Source organism: Gymnoscopelus microlampas, assembly GCF_963454915.1.
Source record: "Gymnoscopelus microlampas genome assembly, chromosome: 1".
NCBI lineage: Eukaryota > Metazoa > Chordata > Actinopteri > Myctophiformes > Myctophidae > Gymnoscopelus > Gymnoscopelus microlampas.
Window position 1 is genome coordinate 38,921,267 of NC_139962.1, and position 26,446 is coordinate 38,947,712.

Sequence of the window (26,446 nt, forward strand, 5' to 3'; positions counted from 1 at the left end):
GTGATCCCGAAGTTTCACCAGGATGATTGTTGTACCAGCTAGACAAAGCAGCTTATTCCAGTATTGCAGTAAGTCTGGTTTCCTCTGCAACCTACTAGCACACAGCGGTAGTCGTCATATATTATTTACAGTACATTGCCAGATTATACGTATACTGTACTAGCAAATACGTGTATACTGTAAGTTTGTGTGTGTGTGTGTGTGTGTGTGTGTGTGTGTGTCTGTGTGTCTGTGTGTGTGTGTGTGTGTGTGTGTGTGTGTGTGTGTGTGTGTGTGTGTGTGTGTGTGTGTGTGTGTGTGTGTGTGTGTGTGTGTGTGTGTGTGTGTGTGTGTGTGTGCTGAAAGTGAATGTAGCTCCAGGGTAGCAGATGGATGTTTGTCCATCCAGTCATCCAGTAGTCATACAGAGTGGGGGGGCGTGTCTGATTCAGTTTGATTTACCACTCTCTCCTGTAGTAATGGACTTATACAGGAAGCAGCTGCAGACATTAAGACACACACACACACACACACACACACACACACACACACACACACACACACACACACACACACACACACACACACACACACACACACACACACACACACACACACACTGTTTTAGAGACTTGTGGGGTATATCAGCTCTGCACCCCCCACCCCTCTCTCTCTCTCTCTCTCTCTCTCTCTTGCTCTTACTCTCGCTCTCTCTGCAAGTGGTTGCTGTACATCACTCTGGTAGGGAGAGAGCTCATTCTTGCCTTGTGTTTAGCATTACTTTATGATCTTTATGAGGGCAATAAAGAGGCCAGTGCTCTCTATGAGGTCCATGTGGTACAGTGCAGTAGATGTATGCAGGCTTGTGCCATCTGCAGTCTCACTGAACCCCCAAGTTAGAAAAATGTTTGTGTGTGTGCCTTCATGTATGTGCAGTATGTATGTATCTTTGTATCCATCTATACACTCCTCTAACTCAACTGCTTTCCACATACTTGATAACTATGATATAATGTTTGTTTGTCAGCTGCAACTGATGGTAATTTCCTTTGATAATAAATGTGTTTGATTATTCTGTTAATCTAAGCTGTTAATTCAGACCATAAAATTACTGTAAAATAAGGTAATAGAGTACAAAGTGATGATAAATACTCATGTTTTCTCAACCCAAACAGATGTCTTGAAATGGCTAATACTGTTTGTTTACCCAGTAGTCAAAAAACATAGTAACTTTTAAGTTTATTATATGAACAAAGACAAGCATTCACATTTTGTTGAACTTGTAAATAGCATAGTTACATGAATAATCACTAATTAAATTGTTACAACATTAAAACCTATAGTATGTCAGTTCATTTACCGTTGATTGTTTAATCAACTATTGATTATGTCAGCTGTGTAAACTAAATGTTGTACATCTAATATCATTCCTATGATGCAGTGGTTCTCAAAGTGGGGTCCAGGGACCCCCAGGGTTCCTGGTGCTTGTTCCAAATGGATCCTTAACCCATTAAAACCAGGAAAGCATGTGTTTCATTTCTGATTGAAGCCATATTTTATACTTTGGCTGTTCAAAAAGATCAGATCTACAAGCTCATAGCACTTTGTGCCGTGCAATGAGCTCGTAGATCTGCTATTTTTGCATTTACACAACGTAAAATGTTTGAGAACCACTGCTATGATGCATTATGTCTCTGCAGATGGGAGGCGACTGCATGGACAGACTGCTCTGCGTCTTGTGGAGTGGGCATCCACACCAGGAGCGTGTACTGTACTCGCCTGCTCTCTGTCGACCAGCAGGGCAGTGTGAGTGTGTCAGAGGACGAGTGCATGGAGTTCAAACCGGCCATCCTTCAGCCCTGCAACCAAGTGGACTGTCCTCCTGTCTGGGAGACCGAGCCCTGGCAGCCGGTATGGACTGCAGTGTACGTGCATGCACGCAATGCATGTGTCTTTATGCATGTGTATGAACACACTTTTGCTCATCGTTCTTTTTGTGGAATCTTGCTTTCCTCCCCTTCCCTTCCCTTCCCATCTCTCTCTCTCTCTCTCTCTCTCTCTTTTCCAGTGCTCCCAGTCCTGCGGTGGGGGCGTCCAGGTGCGTAAGGTTTACTGTAAACAGCTGCTGTCCACAGGGGCCTATCGGAGGCTGGGCGACAGGGCCTGCCAGGGGCACAGACCTTCAGCTCAGCGGGCCTGTGCCAACACTGATTGCCTGCCCTTCATGGCTGGAGGAGAATGGGGCAAGGTGAGTGAACGGAGAGCGAGCGGAGGAGATTTGCAAGTGAATGGAGATAAAGCACTGTATATATAGCTACAATATTCAGCATTTCTGCGTTCACTATATTGTATTACTCTCGGTTGGGGGAGAGGGAAAGAAAAGTAGGAAAAGAAAGAAAGAAAAGAAAATGCCGACACGTTTTTGGCCAAGTGGCCTTAGTCAGGACAGTATGTGGCCCTTCTTTTCATTCTTTCAATCGTTTTTCCCTTGCCAAGAGCACCTCGGCTACACAAACAAACAAACACGACAGAGCATGCCAGTCCCTAGCTTTTTCAAGATAAATTCCTTCCAGTCAAGCAAAGTTCTGGTCTCGTCCTTGTATTGTATTCTGTCTGTTCTATTTGATGCTATTCTAAACGTTACAGTCGTTTAAATTAGTGCCGGCTGGGACAATTATCAGGTAACAAATGTGGAACACATGTGAACTCAACCCGATGACAACTGTGATATATTCTGTTCTGTTCTGTTCTGTTCTGTTCTGTTCTGTTCTGTTCTGTTCTGTTCTGTTCTGTTCTGTTCTGTTCTGTTCTGTTCTGTCTACGTTTGAATTAATGACACCTCTCATGTATGCAGTGCTCAGTGTCCTGTGGCCTGGGGGTCCAGCGCAGAGACCCAGCGTGTCGTAGGCTGACGGCCATGGGCCACCAAGTGACGCTGGCCAAGGGGAACTGTGCAGGGCTGCCCTCCCCACCCCTTGTACGCACATGTCGCATGATGGCCTGCCCCAGTAAGAAACGCACACACATACACACACACACACACACACACACACACACACACACACACACACACACACACACACACACACACACACACACACACACACACACACACACACACACACACACACACACACACACACACACACACAATCAACAGGCAATCACACACATTCAGTACACGCATCTTTTCTCTCACATTTTGCTTGCAGATGTACAGTTGTGCTTGTGTTATCTGATTTGAGTGTTCAGTAAAGGGGAACTGCATGGAGACCTGACATGCCAGATTACAAACGTATCAAACATTCCCAGTGAACACACTGTTCGTGAGAGTAAGAACTCAAATGTATGTATGTCTGGAAAGTGATTACCCATGGGGCTGTGAGCAATGTATACACCCTATAGCCCTGCGAGTCTCAACTTTATCAAGCTATCAACAGATCCTGTTCTCACTTTGAACATTAACATTTGACCCGGGCAACTGAAGGAAAAAAAAGAGAAAAAAAACACTGGCCAAAATAATCTCCAGGCTTTACTTGATGCTAACGCGTTGTACATGTTAACAACCCACCACCTCAGTGGCCAAGAAACTGGTGATATAGTTATAGACCCAGGGACTACAGTACAACATTCTTCCACCTCCCCACAGTTTCAGACATGACAGTTCATCAATTTATTGGTACTTTTGTAAGCCTTTTTTGTATTGATAGGTACAGTGGAGAGAGAAACAGGAAACACGGAGAGAGGGTAGGGGAGCTGCAAGGTCCGTCCGTCCGGCAATAAACCGTCCCCAGTTCGATTCCCGGTTGGATGGACTATTTGCTGCATGTCATTCCCCTACTCTCCACATTTCATGTCTCTCTCTAGTACAGTATTACTATACATAGAGGCTTTTCTAATGTCCAAAAAAATAACAAAGAGCTGAGAATAAATTACTTTGATATTTTGTTTTTAAGAATGGTCAGAAGTTGTTAAGAACTAGGATGGGCTTTTTAATAAGAGGGTGGTCCACTGCATGTTTAAGGATGGGACAGAACCATTTACTAGGCAGCTATGAATGATCAAAAGCCTGCTCTTAAATGTATATAAACAATTAGCACATACTGTACCAGTAAACAATATATATAGCATATATGATTATAGGTAATTCAGTTTAAAAACACTCAGTACTCATTGTGTACTCATTTTTAAAAGTAAACAATTAACAAACAGTTTTGTTGTTGTTTTTTAAACTTGGTTAATGTATTGCATATACTTTAAAAAGATTCTGTACACTATTCTGTGACCCAGTAGATATCTCCTGCAACCCAAGTTTGTCTCACTACCAATTATTTGTACACCACTGCCTTACAGGTACATTTACAGTGTAGGAATTGCTGAATTGTGGTAGAGCACATTCATATTCAGTTAAATTAACACAAATTAAATTTAGCTGACTAAAAACAAAAGAATCCCCACACTGTTCAAGCATCAACAGGGAGCCACCAACTCTCATAGAAGAATTCTCTGTGTAAATCTGTACTGTCCCTCTAAACGTACTTCAACCAGGGAGAGAGACCATAAAGTGCATGATTGAATGCCTCGCAAATGCCAAGCCGGCTTTTGTGTGCTTGTGTGTGTTTGTTTGCGTGTGCCTGTTTGACGATCTGTCCTCTCCAGCTGCTGCTGCCAACTCTCTTTCCATAAATACTTTTGGTTAGTTAAAGATTAAGGTCCAAAGCTGGGACACAGCAAGAATTGGAAATACTCTATTTCTCTTTGTGTATACTGTATGTGTTTCTGTTTGCTGACTTACACAGCATGTGTGCACCTGTGTGTGCAAGAATGCATGTGTGTCTATGTGTCCAGGATGATAGGTGATACAGTATGACACAGCAGACTGGTGGCAAAGTGGATGATCACATGTGTGATTCCAGCAACTGGTCCTTGTCAAAGTGACTGTGTAGAAGAAACTCCCATTGTATTTGTTGTTACTTGGAGGGGTGAAGTATACTAGCACCTGAGGTCTCGAACCTTCTGAAAATGTGCTTTTTTTAAAAGACTTTTACTATATACAAGTTTTACAATTTTAAAACATTTTCACTTTTAATGACATGCCCAAAATAGAGACGACATGTTGAAATCCAGGGGGAAAAAAAGAAGAAGCAAATAGCACGACAACCTTGGCCTTCATAAGTTGTACTCTGGGCTTTGAGATCTACAGAGCCTGAATGAATAATGAGTTCAGGACAGCGGACAGCAGAGCCCCTGGCCTTTGTCCTACTGTACGTCCCCCAGAGCCCACCCACCCAGGATAGGAAAGTGGGAAACGCTGATAAAGGGTGTTTACTGCCTCACTGTAGTCGATGAGATCACACACCTCTCCACTGCCTTAGGTTTATTACACTGCCCAAAAGATTTTTTTTACGCCCAGGCTTTTCTCGTCTGAGAGGGTGAGAGGTCAAATTCAGGATTACGGCGTGTCCCATCTTATCACCACACCCGTCGTTCTTAAAGGCTGTTCACTAGTCTAGATGATGTTATCACCGCTAATGATGGATGTCAAATCTATTTGGCTGTGGCTCTATACCTCAAGCGTTCCAAGGCAGGAGGGAGTGTTTTTATGTATTCTCGCAGTCTAAGCACAACCATCAATCACTGTGGTTTACAGGCATAATCACACACTGTAGAAATTACATTGTGTTCTGGGTTTGTTGATGTTTTGAACCGTGCACAAACGAGAGGCACACCTGTTATATGTCATAATTTCTTCCTATTGTCTGGGATTCAGCTGGCTTCATGCTAAATGTGAAACATAGTGCAAGCTGAAACATGTGCACAATGTTTCTTTGCTTACGTGGATGTGTACCAATTGATTATAGAGCAGTTCATTTACTCTTTGCTTATGCATGCACATGTGCGTCTCCGTGTGTGTGTGTGTGTGTGTGTGTGTGTGTGTGTGTGTGGTTGTGCGTGCGTGCGTGTGTGTGTGTGTGTGTGTGTGTGTGTGTGTGTGTGTGTGTGTGTGTGTGTGTGTGTGTGTGTGTGTGTGTGTGTGTGTGTGTGTGTGTGTGTGTGTGTGTGTGTGTGTGTGTGTGTGTGTGTGTGTGTGTGTGTGTGTGTGTGTTTGTGTGTGTGTGTCCACCCACACAGTGTGTGATGGATAGGTTAAGAAGACCCTTTCCTCTACGGATAGTTGTACAGTACCCTTGTTATTGTGAATTCTTCCAAAGCCTTCTATCCTCTGTGTCCCTACTTCATAACTCTCTCTGCTATCTATTGCCTAGTATAAAGAAAAATACACTGAGCAGAATGGACCACTTGTCAACTCAGAAACACTTCACTGCCAATTATAATGTTTATACTAGGACATTGCTATGGCACTTAGTACGGAGACAACCCAACAGGAAACGATAAACAGGACTAACAACATGGACAAAACTGATTCTCATACAGTATTAGTGCATGAGGACATTCGAGAACACACATTGAAGGGATTAAACTAATCACTATCTAGTGTTCACTAGAACATACTCATATCACAAAGAGGTATACAGGGGTGGAAAGTAATTCATTACAAGTACTCTCATTTTCTCGCAAAGTTTTAATATTGAAATTGGTCGCCGTCAGGATGCTTCATTGGCCCTTTAACTGTGACCATTATGTATGTAACTGTTATTCTGTGTCTTCAAAATAGCTACTTTTGCACTATTTCACTTGAGTAGTTTTCAACAGAAGTACTCTTTTTAGAGAAGTAATATTATAATAATATAATGTACTATTTAAGTCAAGTAACAGTACTTCTAATTCAGTAGTATGTAATTACTCTTTCCACCCCTGGAAGTAGACAAATGTTTTGCACAATGTGTACTGTGGTTTGAGGAAGTGGCATACAAAATCAAAACGCGTCGCTTTGTGCCATGTTTCGAGCTTGCGGATCTGCTACTTTTGATGCTTTTGTGTGACACTGTAGTGTGATCAAGTAGTGCATTCATTTACGGAAAAACACAAAATGTTAGAATATGGAGATGGGAGGTTTCTGCCCGACAGCAACGATATGCCATAATGCAGTGGATCTCAAACTTTTTCATGTCAAAGACCCCCAAAATTATATGTATTTGGCTGTGGACCCCCATCGCAAAACATTCTTGAGCCAGGGATTTTTCAAAAATAGCGCTATGAGCTTGTATATCTGCTATTTTTGAATAGCCAAAGTATGAAATATGGTTAAAGTGGTGAAAATGATTTTGACGCTATATTAACTAATTTTGCTGGGGACCCCCTGGTAACTCCCCAAGGAGCCCTGGGGGTCCCCGGACCCCACTTTGAGAACCAATACCATAATGTATGAAGAGACCCTCTTCTTTTGTCTCACCAGAGCATAAGAAGGACATGAGACCCAAAGAGACGTCGAAGGAGTCTCCGGAGGTGCCGGTCACAAACCAAGTCAAGCAGACCGTGAGACACCCGGTGAAGGACAGGGATTATGAGGAACAAGTGAAGCGATGTCCATGGCTCATGGGTCTCCACCGCATCTACATCCAGACCCGCCCGGAGAAACGCCTCCACCTCACCATCGGCGGCCATGCGTACCTCCTCCCCCAGACCTCCCTGGTTATCAAATGCCCCGTCAGGAGGTTCCCCAAGGCCTACATCCGCTGGCTCAAAGATGGTCGCCCCTTGCCCAGCTCCAAGCGCCTGGGCATCACCAAGTCTGGCTCTCTGAAGATCCATCTTCTAGAGGCAGGTGATATTGGTGTGTACAAGTGCATTGCTGGGCCTGCCTCAGACATCTTCACCCTCCAGCTGATCGGCAGTGGCCACAGGGTGACCGGTGGGCCCTTGCCGGAGCCTGAATCTACCGTCAGTCCGACTCCGAGTAGGGAGGAGACGATGCCTCAATGCCACAGCCACCTTACGGCGTTGCTGCCGTCGGGGACCGGGGTCAGTGTGTCACTGCTGCCACCTGGTGTCCAGGAGGCTTCTCTGCAGCCGAGGTTGGAGGAGAGGCTCATTAACCTCACTCTGCGGGCGGACAGAGGAGAGATCCGTCAGGACCAGGCCTCACAGCTCATCTCCTCCCTCTTGACCCAGATGTCTACTGTCCAACGTTGGAACACACCAAGAGAGGAGACAGGGCAGGCTAAAGGTAATTTTTGGTTGTCCTTAACATGTAAAAAAAAATCAACATGTTTCTCATTTTTAATATGAGAAATGTTTTTACTGCAGTGTTGTTACACACTCTTTACTGTAGAGATCACTGGGAAGCCAAGGATAAGAAGTCACTACTTGTTCTGGACATGCCTTTGATCTCTTCAATAGGCAGACTGGCCAACTGGTCCGAACGCTCTGCGGAGAAACTTGAACGTAGACCTGTGATCATCAGACAGAAGCAGCACCTTGTGACGACCTTCCAGAAGAACATCAACATCACTGTTGGACAAACCGCCTTCCTCACCAACGCCACACGGTCCCTAATCCTGCTCTGTCCCACAGAGGGAGTCCCACAGCCCAGAATAAAATGGACTAAAGACAGAGCTTCTCTAAAGCGCACCGCCAGGTATAGCTATCACCCTACAAACATGTCCAACTGACACACTGTGTGTGTGTGTGTGTGTGTGTGTGTGTGTGTGTGTGTGTGTGTGTGTGTGTGTGTGTGTGCGTGTGCGTGCGTGTGCGTGTGCGTGTGCGTGTGCGCGCGTGCGTGTGCACGTGTGTGTGTGTGTGTGTGTGTGTGTGTGTGTGTGTATGGTACAGTTGTGTATGAGATTTGTGTATGGTACAGCACACACACACACACACACACACACACACACACACACACACACACACACACACACACACACACACACACACACACACACACACACACACACACACACACACACACACACACACATTCAGAGAGAGAGAGAGAGAGAGAGGTGTATACAGTATATTCCAACCTAGTAGCTCAACTGACAGCCTTGCTCAGCGTTGTTTGTTGTAAGCGTTACAGGTAATAAGAGTGAACCTTTTTTGCATTACTCTTGTTGATGCATATTTACCACAGTCAAGGCCTAAGCCAGGGATATTGTTGGCTAAATATGGTTTCTGAGCAATTAAGTTGTTTTATATACTGAAAGGTGTGAGTAGGTATTCATGGGAATTAAAATCAAAACACAGTGTTACAAGCAAATAATAAGCTGAAGACCACAAAGCTTGTTACGGTATGTGTGGAAATAATTACACCCAAGATTATTCTAAATAATGCTGGAGTGTGGGTATGTGTGAGTTATTTGTGGTTAAATAAACAAGATATCTTTATTTGGAGAGTTGGCATAAATTGTCGAGAGAGCTACAGTAAGTGTGGAAAAAAACTCTTTTGAAGTGAATAATTTGAAAAAAAAAGAAGAAGATAATATTTACTATGGTATATCGCTGCTTTGTACAAATCTGCAAGGTGGAAAGTGCATGCAGAACTGTGGTGTTTCTGTATGGGAGAACATCATTTCCCATTCCATTGATATCTCCATGTACAAGGATGTCCTCATGATCAATAAATAATTAAGGCACTTGGTGGATTAGAAAATGTATCTCTTATGAATGTTTCCATATTGCCTGCAGCTCTGAATTATTCGGTACTCTTCCCTGTGTACTTCCAGCTGTGTGGGTCAGGGTGAGCGTGTCACTTTGTGCCAGCTTGCCAGGGCAATGCCCTTCTGAGGGGCAGCTTTATTCCTGAACTCTGAACCATGTCTACTCCCCTGCATAGCCATAAATGCCCAGCAGAGGGGTGTTTAATGCACTGATTAATATGATGAAGCACCTGCTGCCAAGAATGGCCTCTGTATTCTATACTGTATCTTCTATAGTTATGCAGACTGAGTCACATAACAATCTGCTAAGCACCATGGGTCTTCCTTTCTAGACTTCTCTTCACTACCCTCTGCCCTGGATGTTGCACTCTTGTCTAGACTACAGTATTTCCCCGTAAATCAAGTACAAATCAATAGATGGTCAGATAGGATTCAGATTGTATGGATGCAGCCAAAGGAAATGCACTATGAATTTGGGGTGGCACAGATCAGCATATTTCAGGTCAGACTGGCATCAGTGGTAATTCCCAAGGCAGGGTGAGTGATGACACTGCAATATGCAAAATAACTTAAGTCATTTAAATTGCTGTAACTGTACACACTCAGCAAGTTTCGAAATGTCTTCTATTAGGATGCAGGAAGGTGAAGCTGCATGTGTTAAACCACTGGCACAGGCAGTTAGGCCACAAAAATAAATAATGCATTCAATCTGATCAATTTCACTGACGTTTATTTGTCCAGAGAATAGTGCAGAGGAACCGTACACAGAGCTTCTGGGTTATGATGTACATGTTTATCAGCCTGCGGACACAATGAGATGCATAGCATTTAGAGTGATTTACAACCGAATGGAGCTATCGAGTTTCTGCCTCCGCCAGGAGCTGAGGGCCTGTGAATATTGATGACCTTTGGAATGGCATTTAACGTGAGAATGCGCAGACCACACGCGGAGTGAGGGCTTACATTGTAACATTTTAGCCAATTAAAATGCAGCGCCCTCTCTTCCGAGAAAAGCATCTGCTCTACTCCGGCATGAAGCGTTGGTTGAGGTTTGAGAGTTGTCACTCGCATCGGCTCTCATGTGTGGGAGCAGGCTACTTTCATATGGAAGCCATCAGCGCATTGCTCCAGGCCCTGCCAATCACACACGGCCCTGACTGACTGTTCCAAAGAGAGAGTGTTTTCCCCCTATACTCCGATCCCTCGCACGACATGCCCTATTCTTGATTTCTCCGATATCCTTCTCCTTAACAGGCGGTGACAGCCCCTGGACTGTGCGCTGTTATTGTATAGTGAGCTCAAAAGCCCACTGAGCCAGGCTGCCTTGGGTTTGTCAGAACGCTGCTAAACATGCAGGGTCGGCGTGGTCTCATGCGGCACAGAGGAGCCTGGGAGCACGAGCGAGAGGCCTCTCAGCATCTCTGAATGGCACTCTGGTGGAACTGTGCAGTGCTCGGCCCAGAGGCCTGGTGAGAGGCTTTCCTTATCCTGTGTCCTCTGCCCGCCCTGCAGCAGTCTGGACACACGTCCTCACCACAGTATACCCCTAGAGGTGAAGTTCTGATCCCTTCTCATACGGCACATGCTCCAGATGCTCATGAATTCTCTCTGTGTGTGTGTGTGTGTGTGTGTGTGTGTGTGTGTGTGTGCGGGTGCGGGTGAGTGTGAGTGTGAGTGTGTGTGTGTGTGTGTGTGTGTGTGTGTGTGTGTGTGTGTGTGTGTGTGTGTGTGTGTGTGTGTGTGTGTGAGTGTGTACGTCATCTTCGACAACGATGGACTGCCAAGGAGGAGGAGGGTGTGTGTGTGTGTGTGTGTGTGTGTGTGTGTGTCTGGCATAATAAGCTCTGAACAATGACCACCGGGGAGGGAATACTGAATAAAATAGAAAACAGACAGCAAACACTAAGAGACATAGTTGATTGAAATTCACAATCACAGCAGAGTGTTAAGAGGCTCTCTGGGGCTCAAGTCCTTGCCCTTGACTCCATCTTATCAAAGCAATAATCCATTTAAGTGTGATAACAGTTGGAGTGTTGTGATGCACTGTGCTGAGTTTGACCTTGTTATTGACCCACTGTTAAAAGCAAACAGTTCTCCATTCCTTTTTAGGCGGCCTAGTACACAGTGTGTAAGCACCCTGTTGTATTTGTTAGTCAGGGAGCCAAGCACGCGGTGCGTAGGCACCCTGTTGCATTTGTTAGTTTTATTATTATTATTCCATAGCTTTTTGCAGTTATGGCATAGTTGTTGTTTTTTTACGGGACTTTAGTTATTCATTGTTTTCGGTTGAAATCAGAGAAATGAGAAAATCCTATTTCTCTTTTTCCCTAATGGCATAGCAGGTTTGGAACGCATGGCCAATAATGATCAAGGATTTGGAAAGGGGTCTTGAATGGATCACATCTACAGTTCCGCGTACTCAGATGTAGATGTGAGTTAACATGAATGAAAACATCTGCTCTACTGTGTATCTACAACATACATATATTGGGTCTGTAACTCCATTGTGTGTTTGACTGGTGTATTCGCGTTCCGTCCTAACCAGGTTTTATATTACAGGTTCAGTGTGATCTCCGGTCACCACAGCTCCACTACAAAGCCAAGCTATTGCTGTTCCCAGGGCCGTGAGCATACATTTTCCATGCTCTAATGGTTTATATGTTCCTTGCTAGATCCAACATCCCACATAATAAGCCGCATGGCCTCAGTGGCCCTCTCCCTTTTTGACTGGACCAGCAGATCCAGCCCAATGGACGGACATGTGTTTGAATGACTGACTGACTGACTGACTGACTGACTGACTGATGAAGTTACAGCAGTGGTCGGCCAGTTGGCCTAACAACAGACTAGCCAATCACAGAGCAATTGTTCCTCCAGGCTATGGGATGTAGTCTGTCCACAGTTGGCCTAACCATAGACATATAAAGGTAGACGCCTCCTTCGGCTCTGAGGCATTGGTATCACAGGGGCCATTTTAGCGTAGGAAAGCTTCCCTGAAGCTTCCGTGTGTGTCACAGAAGGGGGCGTTCGGTAGGCCAATCAGAGGCAAGTGGGGGCGGGACAACTAGATTCTGACAAATCTTAGAAAAGACGCACTGGGATTGGCCAGTAGTCAACGCGCTGTGAGCGCTGTGATTGGCCAGTAGTCACTTTGAGTGTCCGTTTTCCTACGCGAAAATGGCAGCCGCGATACGAGTTGCTCCAACGAACTGCAGAGGCCAATGAGGTATCTAGGTTTCTATATCTATGGGCCTAACAACTAATTTGATTGCAGATCAATTGTCTCTCCAAGATATGGGATGTAGTGAGCGGAGTATGAGTCTATGGTGGGCCCTGACTTGTGAACGCGGCGGTTGGATGTTTGCCTGGGGGGTATTCCATTAACATCGCTAATTAAATTTGTGCTTAAATGAAAAAGCCCTGTTTGAATGAATGTCAACTCCCACTTAACACTCAAGCCGTTCCATGCACACAATTCAGCCGTGTCTTCTCAACGTTAACTCAAAGCAGACTTGGACAATATTGCATTGTGCATGCGCACAGAGTACATAAGCAGCCCAGAACAGTTGATTGTCGAAGAGAGGATATCATGTTGCAAAAAGAAGCAAAAACGAGAGCAGTATTCTTCTCAGCAACAAAACAAACCCTGCTGATGGAATTTTATAAAGAGTTCTGACATGGAGCTGACCGTCTCCTTGGGCTATAGGATGTACTGTAAACTCTTTACTCTCCAGGAGATGGGATTCAAAAGTCACTGCACTCACAAAAGGATGATATACAGTAGATCCAACAAAAATATTGATGTGCTCGTATTTTTTCAATAATGTAAACACGTTTAGCCTATTTTAAAAGTTGAATGGCCAGAACTAAGGGTAATGGTCTGCAACACAATTTTATACAATATGTTGTAGGGGTTCCTGCTATTTCTTTCTCTTAGCTAAGAGGTCCTTGGCCTGAAAAGTGTTGACGACCCCTGCTTTAAAAAGGAACCAAAATCTATTCAGATGTTGCAGTGAGAGTGCAGATGAAGCTTGCACCAAAACTAATATAATTCAGTCCCATATCTTGCAATCACAGACATGTGGAGGTGCCAAACGGGTACTGTACGTATGTTACATTTGAAAATGATATGATTTGATTTGGGACATCCCTAGTTTACATTATAAACAATATATAAATAATATATATGATTTCCCCTAAAGACTACTCTACATGAAATGTGCCATGAGATAACCTCTCGTGATTTGCTGCTCTACAAATATTGGCTTGACTTTACTAAATAATTCACACATCCTCAGATAGAAAGAAATGAAAGAGCAGTAGCTTAAGATGTGTTACTTCAGTACACTTTATCAAGAAATATTACTCGGTCCAGGTGCTGTGAATGTGCCAGTCTCCTAGACCGTGTATGTGACTAAGGTAAAGGCAAAGGGTGGCATTTAGCCTGCAGAGTTAGTGCATCTTTCTAGTTTTGATTGATTGAATACTTTATTAACATGATTATTAACAGTACAGGTAGTACAGTCAACGGTTATGGTAAAAGGATAATACAAAAGGCTCCTGGGGCTTCTTTCCATTGTGGTCCATTGTACTCAATTCATCAGTAAAACATATTTTACATACTATATAGACCAATTATTTGTTTACTAACATTTAGACTGGACGCACAGGTGATTGTTTCACGCAATCAATTTCCAACCAGTTGTTTCGGGGTGCGCTGGTTTCAGCACACCCCAACCCCCTCTTGTGTGTTGGCTAGTGAGGCGCGTCCTAGCGAGACCTGATTTTCATTGTGCGCATACTGGTTGCACGCATACTGGTTCTCATCAGTGTGACGTCGTCTGTTAAGGGGTCTATACAAAACAATACAAATACACTACAAAACATCGGAGATATACTGTAGAGCAGGTGCACTTCCTCTGTGTGCCATTTGAGCGGTGGATGCTCAGCTGTAGAGATAACTAATTTAAAAAAAGAACCACCTAAGTGAAAAAAACAGCGGCACTCCAAAATAACGATGCAAGATAAAAAGGGCTCAGATGCAAAACCTTTAATCTGGCTAACACGTTTGGGCCATTAGCCTTCCTGCAGATAGCACTGTGCTTCTCTAACGAGGAGCTGGAAGAAATGCCACCAGCTTACATAAGATTTTTACAGGTTTAAAAAGTTGCACCCAGCCCATACCAAAATGTTTCACCTTAGATTAGGACTTCTGTTCATCAGATTTTGGTCACCCAACAGCACAGTTTTAGTTATTCTTGGGCCTTTTTTTCCTATGCCCTGATTTTACCTAGTTTTTAAATTGACCCTTTATCCACAGTAGGCTCCCATATAGTTGTTTACAGTAGTTGCCTTTGCTATTTTTATGCCAGAGAGAGAGAGAGAGAGAGAGAGAGAGAGAGAGAGAGAGAGAGAGAGAGAGAGAGAGAGAGAGAGAGAGAGAGAGAGAGCGAGAGAGAGAGAGAAATGGACCAATAAAGCAATTAAGTGTTTATTGTCAAGTCTGACCCATATTTAGGAAATACAATTATTTCTCCAGTCCATTCTTAGGCCAGTTACTGGTACAGCAGACCAGAGTTGTTTCACTTGATTAGTTACCTTCATCTTTTTATAGAACAGGCTATACAGCACGTTTGCATGCACACACACTTGTACCGCATAGCAGCCTTCAAATCTAATGTTTAAAAAGAGCGTAGTTATTCACAAACAGGTAGAATTTAAGATGACTTCTTGTAGAGAAAAAGGAAGGGTTTGTGTGGTAGATTTTTGTGACTGTCTGGAAGAGCAAGTGAGATGCGTCTTGTTATATTATAGTTACTACAACCTGCAGTCAATAAGGAACATAATTCATTCCGTAGCAGCTCCATTCTAGTGACTCCTCCTGGCTTTGTGACGAAGTGTCCTTGAGCACGACACCGAAACCCTAACACCTACCATGGTTGCTTCTGCTGTTGGTGAATGAATGTATGGGGGAATGTAACAGACATTGTGAAACCTCTTTGGATAAAGGCGCTATAGATATGCAGACCATTTACATGTTGTTTTCCATCTGTGTCTAGGATATGGTGGGACAGCTCTGGAGCACTACACATTTCAAAGCCCACGGCAGAGGACAGAGGCCTGTACAGGTGCACGTCGACCAACACACATGGCTCTGACAGCGAGGCATCTCACATACTAGTGGCTGGTGGGTATTTTGTCCTCTCATACTGTACGTTAAAGAGCCACTTTGCCAATTTCTCCTGGATTCTTGTGCAGGGGTACATGCAGGATACTGTGATGACACTGTGACCTTTTGTTTTGTTCTGCATTGTGCAGGCTATTGTATACAGGTAGGTGTATACTACAGTATACTGTTGTTCATTATTGATTGACAGTATTTTTCTTACTCTGTAGCTGTAACTTAACTGCTCTGTTGCCTCTGGCGACTGAATTTCCCCCACATGAACAATAAAGGTCTATCTATCTGTGTGAACAACTTACTGTATATGTACTGTTACTTCCTTGTGTGTTCTGTGTCTCGAGGAAAATTCTGCAAAGCCTACAGCATACATTGAGTTTCACCTTCATTTTTCTTCTACTTCAGTGTCTAAGGTATTTTCTATTCTTGTGTGAATCCCCAGAACCACCCTCCATTGTGGTGTCGTGGAGGAACGTGTCGGATCAGGGCGTGGTAGCGGGCCGGAGCCTGAGGGCTGTAGTCGGAGGCCAGGTCACTGTCCGCCCTGGAGTCAACATCACTCTGGACTGCCCTGTAACTGGTAGGTATTGTAGCATTTCTATTTGGATGAAAAACAAACAACATCAACAACAAATCTGTTAAAACACTTGGTTTGGTGTGCACGCCAGTATGTCAGATCAGTAAATAACCCTTAGAATTTGAATTTAGGAGACTTGTTTAAGTGCTATGTTTGTCTCGTGTGCAATGAATGTGGCCCACACATTGAATTGCTGTGACGCACAACAAAAAATCAATGAATCTCATCTGTATCCTATGAAGCCTGGTTTGCTGCATTCTAGTTTGGTCCTCCCAAATGGTGTTGAGATGCAGAGAGGTTCGGTTAGCTGAGGAGTAATGGTGAGGAAAACAAACATGCTATCCAGGTCTTTAGTGGTTTAATTTGTCAGCCAGGCTTGCTGGGTCATTTGACATCCCAGTCATCAGTTCGAATCACTCGTCATTACAAATTGGCTTGAATGCCATACACTGGAATTCCACACTTTGGTTATTTCAGGGTGTATATACAGTATTTTAGGAAGGAAGGGTGATTTATTTAAGCAGTGCATTGCTCCACACAGTACAAACAGTACAACCCAAGTCTTCTCCCACTGGGGCCTCAATGGGAAATTAAATGCCACGTTCAAGGACATTTCAGTTTTAGTTGCTGAGGGAAGGGAGACACTTTTACAGTAAAATCCTCAGTGTTCATTTATTCATTTGTATCTCGGAGAGTGTACAAAATGTTCCATTTGTACTCTCTCAGGGTTAAATTGACTCTCAGTGTACTTTTTCACTCAGTCATATTGCCATTGCTGACTACCCATCAGCCAAATATGTGCCCAATAACCTTGATCAAGTAGGTTGGAGCTGAGAGGATTGGGCCGAGATCCCAAACAGACCTCTGAAGGATTCCTTATTGGATTCAGTCCTCATGCATCAGCACCTGTCAGTGTTAAGCAACCTGTGGCTCAGTCTTGTGCCTGATTTCTGCTTTGTCGTACGAAGGGGTTGCAAAGTGAACATAGCTGATCTGCACTACCACATTGCCTCGTTGATGCTATGAGTTGTGGGCTTGTAGATCGGCTATGTTTGGCACGCAACACCATCATGCAATGAAGTATAACCCGGGCTATTTGAAAACCTTAATGTCCTCAAGAGAAGCAATTTGTGGTAAAGCACAGTACATATAAACTAGGGGTGTGCCGATACGCTAATTTCATGAAACGATACGATATTGGGCTCACGACATCGATACGATACGATACATGGCACTTTTTTATTATGAAAATATATGGGGGGGAAGCTTATGAAAATATATGGGGGGGGGGGGGAGCTTATGAAAATATATGGGGGGGGGGGGAAGCAAATGCAAACAAATACTTCTGTTTTTGCATTATTATTATTGCAACAAAACAAAACCCCCCCAAAAAAATATATATATTTTTTTTTTTCCAAAACGATATTTTATCGTCGGACGATATATCGGCACACCCCTAATATAAACACATACAGTATATATATATATATGTATATTTTATATACTGCAATAGACTAGAATTCGGGCCGCTATGTGGACCTCACACCTACGTTGCACCACCGATCCGACCAATTATGATTTGAGTCATAAAGGGGCTTTGTCAGAGTACCCGTTGTACCCGTCTGTCTGAGTCCCTTTTGTTCCCATTTATGGAGATGTCTGTTTCTATCTGTCTACCTGTGTCCCTTTTATGCCCATATATGGAGATATCTGTATCTGTTGGTCATTATCCCTTTTATGCCCATATATGGAGATCCCTGATGACATCAGTATATGCCCATAGATTGGAATGCCCATATATGGGCATATTGGTTGGATCGGTGGTTCTGGACAACTGGATATCCGAACTACTCGATGGCGGGCACCGCACTCCCTCGAGTCCTTGGCGCTGCGCGTGCTGAGTTTGAAGTTGGCCGGTCCCATATATGCAAATGACCATATATGGGCATAGTGGTCAGATCTGTGGCTCTGGACAACCGGGTCTCCATACATGCCTCTATATTGGCGTATCGGGTTCGTTTATGGTTATGTCTGAGTCATAGTGACATGCCTATATATGGGCGTATCAGGTTTGTTTATGGTTATGTCTGAGTCATAGTGACATGCCTATTTATGGGTGTATCGGATTTGTTTATGGTTATGTCTGAGTCATAGTGACATGCCTATATATGTTTTTATTGGGTTTGTTTATGGTTATGTCTGAGTTAGAGTGCCGTGGCCGTGGTCCTGCCTATATATGGGTGTATCAGGTTTGTTTATGGTTATGTCTGAGTCAGAGTGACCTGGCCGTGGTCCTGAGACTCCTGACACACACACACACACACACACACACACACACACACACACACACACACACACACACACACACACACACACACACACACACACACACACACACACACACACACACACGCACACACACACACACACACACACACACACACACACACACAGTATATTCATTATACTGTATACAGTATATATTTAGCAGAGAGAAAAGATATCACTGATGGCTGCACCAGCCAAGTTCAAAGTTCAAATTGCATTTGCATTTGAATCCGTATGCTAGTTATAATACTACATGATGTATTATTAATTATTAACAAATGCATTGCACATCGCCTAAATCATTGCTTATTATCTCTGCCAGGCGGGAAGGCTGGGAGGCGTCTCTGGAATCATGTGATACACATGTACAAGGAAAGGATGTATCTTTGATTTCAAAGGTGGGGGGGTCAAGTTTTGTACAGTCCGCCCACACTCTCAGGCCCTGAGGCCCAAGTCTGCAAAGCAAAGTGGTAGATTTTTTCATCAGTCCCCTTTTGGGGCAACGGACTGATGAATGGGCATGACGATCTGTTAGACCCATAGCTATACCTACAACAGACTTATCTAAACCTTATCTGATTTGCGCTAGAAACTGACTCTGAGTCTGCCTGGAGGTGCAGACTAGAGCATGGCCAGTCTGCCTGCTTCGCTTCACTCTGCTGTTGATGCAGACATGGTGAGTGGGGAGCATAGAGTTCAAAATAATAGAGAGGGCACCCGATATCCCCTCCCATCCACTTGCATTGAGTTGCTCACACAGCGCATGGGCCGAAATAACCCCTTCTTCCGGGTTGTGAATGGGAAATGTGGTGGGTGAGGCCTATTTGGGGCTCCTGCGCGTCACCGAAGCGTGCAGCCCCGTGCGCAAGCTCGTGAGTCGAGCCCATTGGTCGAAACCGTTTTCGCTCGTTCGTGTAGGAGCCCCAGGCCGTTTTAAGCTGCAGTACCATGAATGGCCAGCATGTCCATTTGGCTTCAATGAAACCACTGGGTTCTGGGGGCTTGGTGGGGAGGTACATTTTCGGGTACAGAAATGGCAGCAGCACTACTAGCAGCAGCAAACATCTGCGTCTTTTATATAAAAATATTTGGTGGCATCTGCCTCTAGTTTTTGTTTAGTTTTTTCTCTCATCTTTTCAGCACCTCCCTCGTGTAACATCTGTTTCTCTGAGAGCGTGTGTCACTTAAAAAAATAAAAAAAAAAACAACCCTGGATGAACCAGGAAATCATTGCCTTCCTTAAGAGGAAGAAGAGTGCCTTAAGGGCTGGGGATCATGATGGGGTAAAGGCAGTGGACGAGGTGAAATTAGCCATGATGACTAGGGCTAAAGACAGCTATAGAGCAGAACTTGAGAACTGTCTTCAACAGAACACCACCAGAGAAGTGTGTGTGTGTGTGTGTGTGTGTGTGTGTGTGTGTGTGTGTGTGTGTGTGTGTGTGTGTGTGTGTGTGTGTGTGTGTGTGTGTGTGTGTGTGTGTGTGTGTGTGTGTGTGTGTGTGTGTGTGTGTGTGTGTGTGTGTGCGGGGTTATGGGGTACAGTTCAGCTACTGCAGCGTCAGGGACCAGTGAGCGGGCCAATGAGATCAATCAAGTCTTCAATCGGTTTGATGGAGGTATTACTCCCGAGCAACTTTAACTTGCCCATAGGGGGCACCATAAATGTGAGAAGTTTCACCGTATCTCATAGAACTGCTGTTTCCCCCGTAGCTTCCTTCACGACTTCCACAGCCCTGGCTAGGCAACCCATTCTGGTGGAGATATGCGCTCCGTGGAGTATTTCTCTTTCTGTATCTGTGTCTGTCACACAGGTATGTACACACAACACTATGTCCCTTAATGCAACTTCTGGCAACCATCACAAATCATTTTATTTCATGAGCCACTTTCATCACCCACGATGGGATGAGTGAGGAGGTCTGTGTGTGGATGTATGTCTTGTCTTGGTAATCGATACCAAGCTCAAGTCAAGCTTTCATACAGGCGTTGACATTTACTATGGAGGATGTTGCTTTTGAGGAGGATGGAAGTAAATTGGGAGTCCTAGTTAATATCCCTCCCTGTCTGTCTTTTGTTTCCTCCGTACATACATCAATCTTTATTCCTTTCATTCTCTATCTCTCTCTCTGTTTTATAGTGTCCTCTATCACAGTTGATCACACTTTCTTTCTTTCTTTCTTTCTTTCTTTCTTTCTTTGCCTCTCCTCTCCTCTTCATCTCTCACTCTAACTCCCCCCACCCACACATACTCCCTCTCTGAATTTCCCATGGGATTAATACATCCTGTATGCTTTCTCTTTCTTTCTTTCTTTCTTTCTTTGCAGGTATTCCCCAGCCCACAGTGTCTTGGCAGAGGAGGAAGGGTGGGTTGGATGCCAACTCTGTCTCTCTGCCGTCCGGCTCCCTGTGGCTGACAAACGTCAGTCTCCAGAACCAAGGCACCTATGCATGCACAGCTACCAACCCCATAGGGAAGTCCACTGCCTCCACTGTGCTGCACGTTCACGGTATGTTCACTAATTCCCTCTCTCTCTCTCTCTCTCTCTCTCTCTCTCTCTCTCTCTCTCTCTCTCTCTCTCTCTCTCTCTCTCTCTCTCTCTCGCACGCACGTACGCACGCACGCACGTACGCACGCACGCACGCACGCACGCACGCACGCACGCACGCACGCACGCACGCACGCACGCACGCACGCACGCACGCACGCACATCAGAGTCAAGTCTGTGTACACACAAGCACACACTTTGAGAAGAGCTGGCTGTATTACTAGCCAGAGCATGGTGGTCTAAACCATTATCCAAAATGATATTCCAAGGCACGCCCAATGTCTCTCTCTCTCTCTCTCTCTCTCTCTCTCTCTCTCTCTCTCTCTCTCTCTCTCTCTCTCTCTCTCTCTCTCTCTCTCTCTCTCTCACACACACACGCACAGACACACAGACACACTTCAGTCTGGCTAACACCATGCACAGTAAAATCCTCAGTATTTTTAAATTCTAAAAACTAACACTGGTGATGTTACTGTGCATGGTCAGCCTCAATCACTTTTCTCCTGTCTGCATCAGGAGGAACATATCGCTGCTGTCGGACAGAAACCTTCATGTCCATATTTAATCTTTTTGTGTTTTCATAAATGAATGCCTTATTTTATTTCTTGTTTCTTTCTTTCTTGCGTTCTTTCTTTGTTTGTTTTTACGGTTGTCTGATTCATTCTGGTGACTTTGGCTAATGAGGGTCACAGTTATACAAACGATATGAGCTGTGTGTGTGTGTGTGTGTGTGTGTGTGTGTGTGTGTGTGTGTGTGTGTGTGTGTGTGTGTGTGTGTGTGTGTGTGTGTGTGTGTGTGTGTGTGTGTGTGTGTGTGTGTAGGTCAGTACCCAGCTCAAACAGGCAGGGTAATGCCAGTCTCCCAGGAGCTAAGCAGGAGGAGGGTCCTAATGGCTTCACGCAGTGGCACCAGTGTGATCGTCAGATCTGGAGATATCCTGCGTATAGGTATGTACACCACACAAACTTACCGTATTTTCCGCACTATAAGGCGCACCGTCAGTGCGCCTTATAGTGCGGATGCGCCTTATAATGCGGTGCGCCCTATATATGAAAATAATACATTTATTGAAGGTGCGCCTTATACTCAGATGCGCCTTATAGTGCGGAAAATACGGTACATACACATACATGCATACATACATGCATGCATACATACATACATACATACATACACGCACGCACGCACGCACGCACGCACGCACGCACGCACGCACGCACGCACGCACGCACGCACGCACGCACGCACACACACACACACACACAAACGTACATACACATACTGTACAAACAAGCAATACACACACATACACGTCCATCACACTTATACTGGGAAGAATTCTACATTGAATTCCTTTACAAATCAGTGGTAATAAATCGTGGCCTGTCTTCCTGTGTCTCTCCTCTCAGGGTGTCCAGTGATTCCTGACCACAGGATGCCGGTCCACTGGGACTTCCAGAACCAGACTCTGAAGGAGCCCTCAGGACCAGGCCAGGGCCATGGACATGAGGGTGGGGACCTACAGTACAGAATGCTGGTGAAAGGTCGCGTCCTGGAGGTCAACACACTCCAAGGGAAGTTCTCAGGTCGTTATCGATGCCGCACCTTCGTCAGTGGCAACATGCAGATACTGTCTGCTTGGATATATGTCCGCAGTGAAGGTGAGTGTGTGTGTGTGTGTGTGTGTGTGTGTGTGTGTTGTGTGTGTGTGTGTGTGTGTGTGTGTGTGTGTGTGTGTGTGTGTGTGTGTGTGTGTGTGTGTGTGTGTGTGTGTGTGTGTGTGTGTGTGTGTGTGTGCGCGCGCACTTTTTTCTCACATACTGTACACGTGCATGCATTGCACACATAAAGTACGTACCCAGGTGTCCTTTGACACAATTGCTGTGTACCTGATTGTTTTTCGAGTGTATTTTTGAGTGTGTGTCACTCAGAGTGACTGTTGTCAAAATTGTCAAAGAACATGTCTTCTTGTCTCGGGCTGAAGGCGTGGCCGAGAATACGTTTTCACGTTTTCAATACGGGTGGTGAAACTGTGATGAAACTGTGCACACACACTCCCTGGAAGCGAGAGCAGAACCTCTACCCTACATTTTTCACGTCGGCCTGTTATAGTGCCACCAGGAGGCAGAATTTTGCAAAACATTTTTTTTTACAATACTCACACAATACTCACATTTTGTCCAAAACTCACACAAATAGGTACACATTATCTCTGGGGTCATGTGATCAAGATGTATGACTGTAGAATTTTCAGATGGCTATGACCAAAGTTTGCGGGCCCTGGGTAGGCAACCCAGCCTGGTGGAGACCTGTCCTCCGAGGAGCACACTTTTCTAGTTAGCGGCTGCAGTTTGCTGGCTGCGTCACCCTGGGCGGGACGTGGACACACAAGGCCCTTATTGTCTACTTAGACCATTTTCATGTTAGAGTCCTCTTAGTCCTCTGTTACCTCCTCCCAACTGGGTGACCCAGCTCATGATGGTCATTGTCCTTTCAAGTTTGATCGGCGTGTGTGTTTATGTAGTATGTGGACTGTAGGCACACCTGGTTACCATCACTGGACCCCAATTAGAAATTTGTACCACTTCAAGTCCCCCACAAAATTGCATGTCATACACTGTAGGTTTTGGGCTTCAGACAGGGAACCTGGACGGGGTGTGGGGGGATTTTGAATGACAGAGGAATAAGCGTTAATATCAGCAGTGATTATCGACTAATGGCTCCAGTTTAGTTTTTTTGTTTTTGTTTTTCTGAGAGGAAATTGGGTCAGTGTCAGAGAGAGAAGGGGAGGGTAAGAGAGGGAGGGGGAGCGTTGGGGTAATAGAAGCTGCACCAAGCAGAGCCTTGCAGAGTCTCTGGCATGGCAGTGAACTTCAGTTCTGCTTCAGCACCAGACCTCTGTGAAAGCTCATACTTGTTCTAGTTAGGGACCTCTCGCTGTCCTTGTTGTGTACTGAACCAGAGCAGGGCTCCCCGAACTCTGAATTCTACGGCAGAGGGAGAGAGCAAAGGATGGAGGGAGGGGTAAGAGACAGGGAAAAATGGGGTGAGAGTAAAACAGAGAGAGAGAGAGAGAGAGAGAGAGAGAGAGAGAGAACATGGTAAAGAGAGACAGCGAGAGACATGGGAGATAGATGCTAACCCCTTTAAAAAGTTAAGGGTAAGCTGAGTCAATAAGAACCCAGCAAACTTCCTGGACTACAAAGATAATAGGGGGGGGGGGTGCTAGACAAGTGCTGGTCAAATATGTGGTTATGGTCTCAATGTGGTGTTCGCTTCATCTGCTAAATGATTAAATTGATGCTTTCCATATTGTTAATTCATCCCGCTGGGTGATATTGAACTTCACTGTTTTTAGGTGTTATTATTATACAGCAGTTCTGTCAGCACTATTGATTTCACCTCGGGCTGTTTAGTACATTCATGTAAGGTGCTCAGAATGCTAAATACCTGTCTGCCCTCTCACATTGGAGACATTCTCCTCCTCCATTTGGTATGTAATACTCTTTAATCTGCGTGTACGTTTGCAGTTCCTATTATGGTAAACACTGACGTATTTGCATTTCCCTCTTAATTGTTTATTTTAAGAAAAAGAAAGAAAGCTTTTCATACTTTCTTCACAAATGTGTTAGTTATCACAGAGTTTGTATGGCGCTTTGGAGACTGGACCACATGCAGCACTTCCTGTGGGGCCAAAGGGACACACTTTCAGAGGATACGCTGTGTCAACCCTGAAGAACATGACGTCCTCCCCACCATGTGTCACCATCTACCCAGGCCTGTCTCTGCCCCAGTGGCCTGCAATGTGCAGGATTGTCCCCCCAGGTATAATTTTATCACTTTACTGAAAGCAAAGTAATATGCCAGCCGAGACGATGCTATTATCACACCCTTTCCGCCGGACCTGGCTAACCCTAAACCCTCACAAATTCCTCGCCATTAGCATGAATACTAGTAAAGTACAATCCTTAGTGTTGATTTAACTCCGAAGAGTGTGGAAAATCTGGAAGGGTAAACGGAATTGACCCCTACAGTTTAATTTAACCCCAAAAGCCCCCCAAAAGCCCACATGGACCCTTACGGGTCCATGTGAGCTTACTCCAAAGGGTGCACAAATGGATTCAAATGAACCCTACGAGCCCATTTATTTCCATTTGTGCATTATTCTGAGTTAAATTAACACTGTGATTTTACTGTGTGGGTGGCACAGACTGTGTAGGCACTATTTGGAGAGCAGATGAGAAGTTGATGTAGTGTATTTGTATTGTAGAAGTAGTGTGTTAAACGTGAGATGGTACAGTTGTTGTTCTTTCGTTCATGCTACACAGAGCCTGGTTCTGTTCGAGGTTTCTTCCAGCTAAAGGGGATTCTTTTCCTAACTTGTCGCTAACTGCTTGCTCAGCGGAAATGATGGGAGAAAGCCAGGTTTTACTTACAGTAGACAGACAGATTTATTTCAATGTATCACATGCGCTTCTTCAACCAGCACAATGGTGATGCATAGTATGCACAGAAACACTTCCGAAATGTAAGCTCATTTTGGAGCTGCACATACAGTATCAACTCCAAATCCAAACTTTACTTTTCTTTTTTAATAAAAACATCTTTCAAAAAAATGTGCATTCTGCTACAGCGTGCCTGTGCCAAAAAACATTGGTTTATTACTACCATGTGGTCAGACACACACACATGTGCATTTGCACATAGACACACACAACCACACAAAGTGACTTCACAGCATCACATTAGGTTCTGTCTCAGAGCGTTCGCAATACGGCTCTTTTCTGTTGTTGACCTACTGCAAGTCAAAGAAAAGTCAAGAAACACACACACACACGCACACGCACACGCACACGCACACGCACACACACACACACACACACACACACACACACACACACACACACACACACACACACACACAGATGTGGTCTAATAAACAGGTGTATTCCATAACAGCATTGCTCTTCCAAGTCCACCAACTACTTCAGCAGATGGACAAAGGATAAAGGCATACTGCAGTTAGTACAACTCTCAGTCGATATGTTCATGAATGAGCGAGGCTTGTCTTACTAAAGCAGATGCATTTCACTGACCCCTGTGAAAGAATCTGATGGGGAATCAGTCATTCAGCTTTACAAGGCACTTCCAAGGGAAGTCCTGTCTACTGCCTATATCCAATTGGACTTCATTGCTTCAATATTTATAAAACCCACAGACACACTAATCCACTTTCACTTTCACTTTCCAAAAATAATGTCAATAATAGCAAAAAT

At 44.6% G+C, this 26,446-nt stretch overlaps 1 protein-coding gene across 1 annotated transcript in view; it reads left to right on the forward strand.

Annotated features, from left to right (window-relative positions):
* adamtsl3 (ADAMTS-like 3) overlaps positions 1-26,446 on the forward strand; it is a 156,507-nt gene that overhangs the window by 127,497 nt on the left and 2,564 nt on the right. Inside the window, exons 18-28 of the mRNA XM_084041445.1 lie at positions 1,680-1,890; positions 2,048-2,227; positions 2,834-2,987; positions 7,337-8,107; positions 8,281-8,518; positions 15,596-15,723; positions 16,160-16,297; positions 20,947-21,129; positions 21,992-22,117; positions 22,580-22,831; positions 24,803-24,995. Coding sequence (XP_083897571.1) covers positions 1,680-1,890; positions 2,048-2,227; positions 2,834-2,987; positions 7,337-8,107; positions 8,281-8,518; positions 15,596-15,723; positions 16,160-16,297; positions 20,947-21,129; positions 21,992-22,117; positions 22,580-22,831; positions 24,803-24,995 — 2,574 coding nt within the window. The remainder of the gene's footprint in view (positions 1-1,679; positions 1,891-2,047; positions 2,228-2,833; positions 2,988-7,336; positions 8,108-8,280; positions 8,519-15,595; positions 15,724-16,159; positions 16,298-20,946; positions 21,130-21,991; positions 22,118-22,579; positions 22,832-24,802; positions 24,996-26,446) is intronic.